At 56.9% G+C, this 4164-nt stretch overlaps 1 protein-coding gene across 1 annotated transcript in view; it reads right to left on the bottom strand.

Annotated features, from left to right (window-relative positions):
* The window catches only part of LOC102259369 (chromosome unknown open reading frame, human C9orf69), a 9199-nt gene extending 5993 nt beyond the window's left edge, over positions 1–3206 (bottom strand). Inside the window, exons 1-2 of the mRNA XM_005881827.2 lie at positions 3129–3206; positions 2774–2846 (exon numbers count right to left, since the gene is read on the bottom strand). Coding sequence (XP_005881889.2) covers positions 2774–2846; positions 3129–3206 — 151 coding nt within the window. The remainder of the gene's footprint in view (positions 1–2773; positions 2847–3128) is intronic.
* Between the last annotated feature and the right edge of the window lie 958 nt (positions 3207–4164).

Below are 4164 nucleotides of genomic sequence, written 5' to 3'. Positions count from 1 at the left end.
TGGGGACTATGTGGGGAGCAGGCAACAGTTACATAGAGGGCACGTGGGGATCCTAAGGGAGGAACGTGGAAGTCACATGGGGACCATGTTGGGGGACCCAGAGGACATATTGGGGAGCATGTGGGGTGTCATGGTGGAAGTCATATGGAGGGCACCTGGGGAGCAGGTGGGGACTGTGTGGGGTCTAGTAAGGACCACGTGTGTTGTCATGTGGAGGGAAGTTGGGGACTATATGGAGGTCATGTGGGGGGCATATAGGGGCACCTTGGGGCCACATAAAGTGCACATGGGGGCATTTGGGGGTCATGCTGGGGCACGTGGGCTTACATGAGCGCACGCAGAGGAGGCCATGATGGCTCCAGTGCTTGGCCCTGCTGAAGCCAGCCTTTGGGTGTTTGGTGCCAGCGTCAGACCTGTGAGTGAAGGAGCCTCCAGCCCACACACTGAAGGGTCATGGGTTCAATTCCCGGTCAAAGGCATGTACCTGGGTTGCAGGTTCGATCCCCAGGCCTGGTTGGGGGCGCATGCGGGAGACAACCAATCAAGGTGTCCTCACATAGATGTTTCTCTCTTTCCCCCTCCCTCCACCCTTCCACTCTCTCTAAAAATCAATGGAAAAAATATCCTCTGGTGAGGATTAACAAAAATAAAAAATAAAAAAAAATGGAGGCCCGGACTTTGGAGAGCAGCAGGTCTCAGCCTGGCCTCTCCAAGTTACGTCCATGACATTGACCCACCCAGGCGCCGTCTGGGCCCCACACGCTCAGGGCGGGATGCCAGGCGCTGGGCAGCATCTTCGTGAGCGACGTTGGGGCTTGCAGGGCGGCTGGGTTAGACTCTTAGTTTACAGTTTGCCCCCATGTTGGAAGTGTGCCCCTCACCCACCCTAAGCTCCACCTTCCGAAGTGTAGAGTCTTCTCTGTGCCGGGCAGTGCGGCCCCAGCCTGGCACAGGGACAAGGAGGAGAACACGGCCCAGCTTCTTGGTGGCTCTGACCTCCTCCCAGGCAGCAGGCCCCTCATTATCCAAAAACCCAGACCCAGGCCATGAAGGGGCCACGGGAGGCGTGCTTCAAGGTTGGCGCCCACTGCCCAGGTCTGTGCTAACTTCACAGAGCACACACTCGTCCTCCGTCCTCCGGGGACTGAGCAGTGCTGGGCTGACAGGAGGGAAGATCTGTGGCCGAGCTGTCGCCCCGGTGTGGGCAATCTGTCGGCTCCCAGGAACCTGGCCAGGCGGATGTATTTTACTGCAGGCTCGGAAGACAAACATACGCATTTATACGTCACTTGTTGCCATATAAATGCGAACCTGTACTCCTTTCAAAACTTCTAATGGATTGTACACATTGCGGGAGATTTAAAGGGTAAATGCAATGGCTCAAAATGTTACTTTTAACATATTTGTCACTTTGATAACAGCACCAAAAAAAAAAAAAATCTGGAAGACATTGCCCTCGGAAATGAATTATAAATAGATGCATCTTAAAAGAGGTTTATTTTGGTCATTAATGGTTGATGGGCCCCCAGCGCAGGATTTAAAGTTAAATTATGCAAAATCCAAAACCAACCTTATAATATGTAATCAAACATGCATAAAACTGTCAGGCCCAAATAAATTCTCTCAATTAACTTGCTTCAGACCGTGATTGCATCCGCTAATCTAATCAGCCCAAAGTGATCTGAAGGTGGGGAGATGGATGACAGGTGGATAGATGGCCACGAGGGCGAACCCCATGGGGAGCAGGCACAGCACACCCCACCCCACCCCACCCCAGCGAGCGTGGGGCAGGACCTTGGAGGGTGGAGGTTGGGCCCACGTTTACTGGGTGGGCATGGAGGCAGCGTCTATCAGCCAGGCACCAGCTCCAAGCCACGTAGGCCGGCTGTCCTGGGCACACCCGGCCTCGCCTGCGACACCTGGATGAGCCAGGCCTGGAGTCACCTGATCTGCTGGGCTCCGGAAGCCCCGGTGCTCACGCGTCAGCTGTGAGCTCTGGCTCCCTCTGTCTTTTCCAGAACAATGAGAACAAAATGTGCTGGGATAGTCCATTCTCACCCAATCTCCCCACAGAGCCCCCCGGTTCCTGACTTAGAGTCTTTTACAAAAAATAGATAGGTAGATAGATAGATAAATTTCAGAGAGGAAGGGAGAAGGAGAGAGAGATAGAAACATCAATGATGAGAGAGAATCATGGATCGGCTGCCTCCTGCACATCCCCTTCCATCCCCGCATCCCCTCTGGAGATCAAGCCTGAAACCCAGGCATGTGCCCTGACCAGGAATCCAACCGTGACCTCCTGGTTCATAGGTCAATGCTCAACCACTGAGCCACGCCGGCCTGGCCCTGCCTTAGATTCTTGATTAAATGAGGGTCTTGACATAAGCTGCATTTTGTCCTTTTTGGGGTGGGGTGGGGTAGGGTGGTGACAGGCAGACAGACAGGTCAGGGATGCACCCATGCCCGGCACCTGGGCTGTGGGGAGCAGAGGTCCCTGTGGTGGGGACCCAGGCATTGTGCTTCCTGTCTGACTCGGCTGCACACCAGCTGAAGACCCGAACAGACCTCTGAGACCCAAACAAGGCTTCGTGCTTCAAAGGCCCCTCTTTACCTGCTCCCACATTGGGCCGTCGTGCACACACTCTGCCTCCCCTGCATCCACTCCGTCCTCTGTGCCCAGCGGGATGGCCCGGAGGACAGGCTGGCTCAGCCCTGGGACCCTGGACGGCAAGGCGGCTCAGGTGAAGGGCTGTGCTTAGGTAATTGTCAGAACAGGCCCCGTGCTGCACACCAGGTTCTCGTGGACTCGTAATGAGCCTTTCCCCGACAGGGAACACTTCGTGGACCTGCCATTTAAGGGCCACGTGCACCCGGTGTCCGATGTTCTGTCACCTCGCCCTCCCTCTCCGACAGGACACGGGCATTGGTGCCAGTTCCTGTTCTTACAAATCACACCATACACAGTCACGGTTTGTGTCCCTCCGGTTGGACGGTCGACGTGGGCTAACTTTCTCATTCTCCCGACACTGGCCGAGGCAAGCCCCCCGCTGTCCCTGTGCAGCAGGCGATCAGGGGGTGAGGTGCCAGGCTGGGGCTTCCAGCCTAAGGTCTGCCACCTCCGTCCTCACCTGCTTTCCCCGGGAGCACACCATCTCCTGGGAGCCAGCCAGCAAGTCGGACCTCCTGTCATTTCCAGAACAAGCCATAAAGAGCACCCAGGCCTCGGAGAGAGAGCCCCCCCCCCACCCCGTCATCACTCCACAGGTAACCACCAAGGCCTGTGGGGTGTCACGCTCATTCTGGGGCTCAGGGGTGTGTCTGGAAGGAAGTCCTGTCACATATAAATGGTTTCCCTCTGCAGAGGGAGATGGTCTGTGGTGGTCGAAGGGGCAACTCCCCGCCCAGGGCAGCATGACCCAGCCAGCAGTGCACCGAGGCCCACCCAGCGAAGGAGCAGCTGCTCCTGGAGTGTTAGCCCAGTGGTGCCAGGTTATTGAAAACAAATAAAAGGTGCCTCATGAGACGAGCCAGACAGAATTCCTGTAGGTTCCCACTCATTTGAGGTCCCTGGAGGGGATTCACAAGGACGGGTGGATGGTGTTTGGGGGAGGGAGGGCGTGTGGAGTGGGGGTTGAATTCTGGGACGATGGAGAGTCCTGGAGAGGACGGTGGTGCTGCACTGCAGTGTGAATGTCCCCAGTGCCGCCGAGCTGTGCCCTTAGGAACTCTCCGGAAGCGGCCGAAGTGACCCTAAACATGGCTCCCTAGTCTCTTGACCCAGAACCGCCCCCCCATATCATGCAAATCAACAAGATCGAACCTTACTGTTCACCGTAAGCGCACTCACGCAACGGCCCAGGCCACAGGGCACGCCTCTCCCCACAGCCAGCCAGTGTCTGGAGGGCGTCACTTGACAGAAGCAAAGTCGTCTCAGCAGTGGAGTCGGCAGGCGTGGCCGGTCGGTGGCTGAGTTTTTCTGCAAACGGCTAACAATGCAGAGTCTGGCTGAACTTACGGGGGTAGGTGTAGCCGTCCCGGTAACCCGGTGAACCCACGCTCAGAAGTGCTGGGATGACATCCGGGCTCGAGGTGGCCTCCGCCTTCCACCCTCCTGCCCTGGGGTCCTGAGGCCCCGCTGCCGGCCCTTGGGAGCGCCAGGGCCTG

This window comes from Myotis brandtii, unplaced genomic scaffold (assembly GCF_000412655.1).
Source record: "Myotis brandtii unplaced genomic scaffold, ASM41265v1 scaffold691, whole genome shotgun sequence".
NCBI lineage: Eukaryota > Metazoa > Chordata > Mammalia > Chiroptera > Vespertilionidae > Myotis > Myotis brandtii.
The sequence above is the reverse complement of the archived record's forward strand: the minus strand, read 5'-3'. Positions and strand labels throughout refer to the sequence as shown.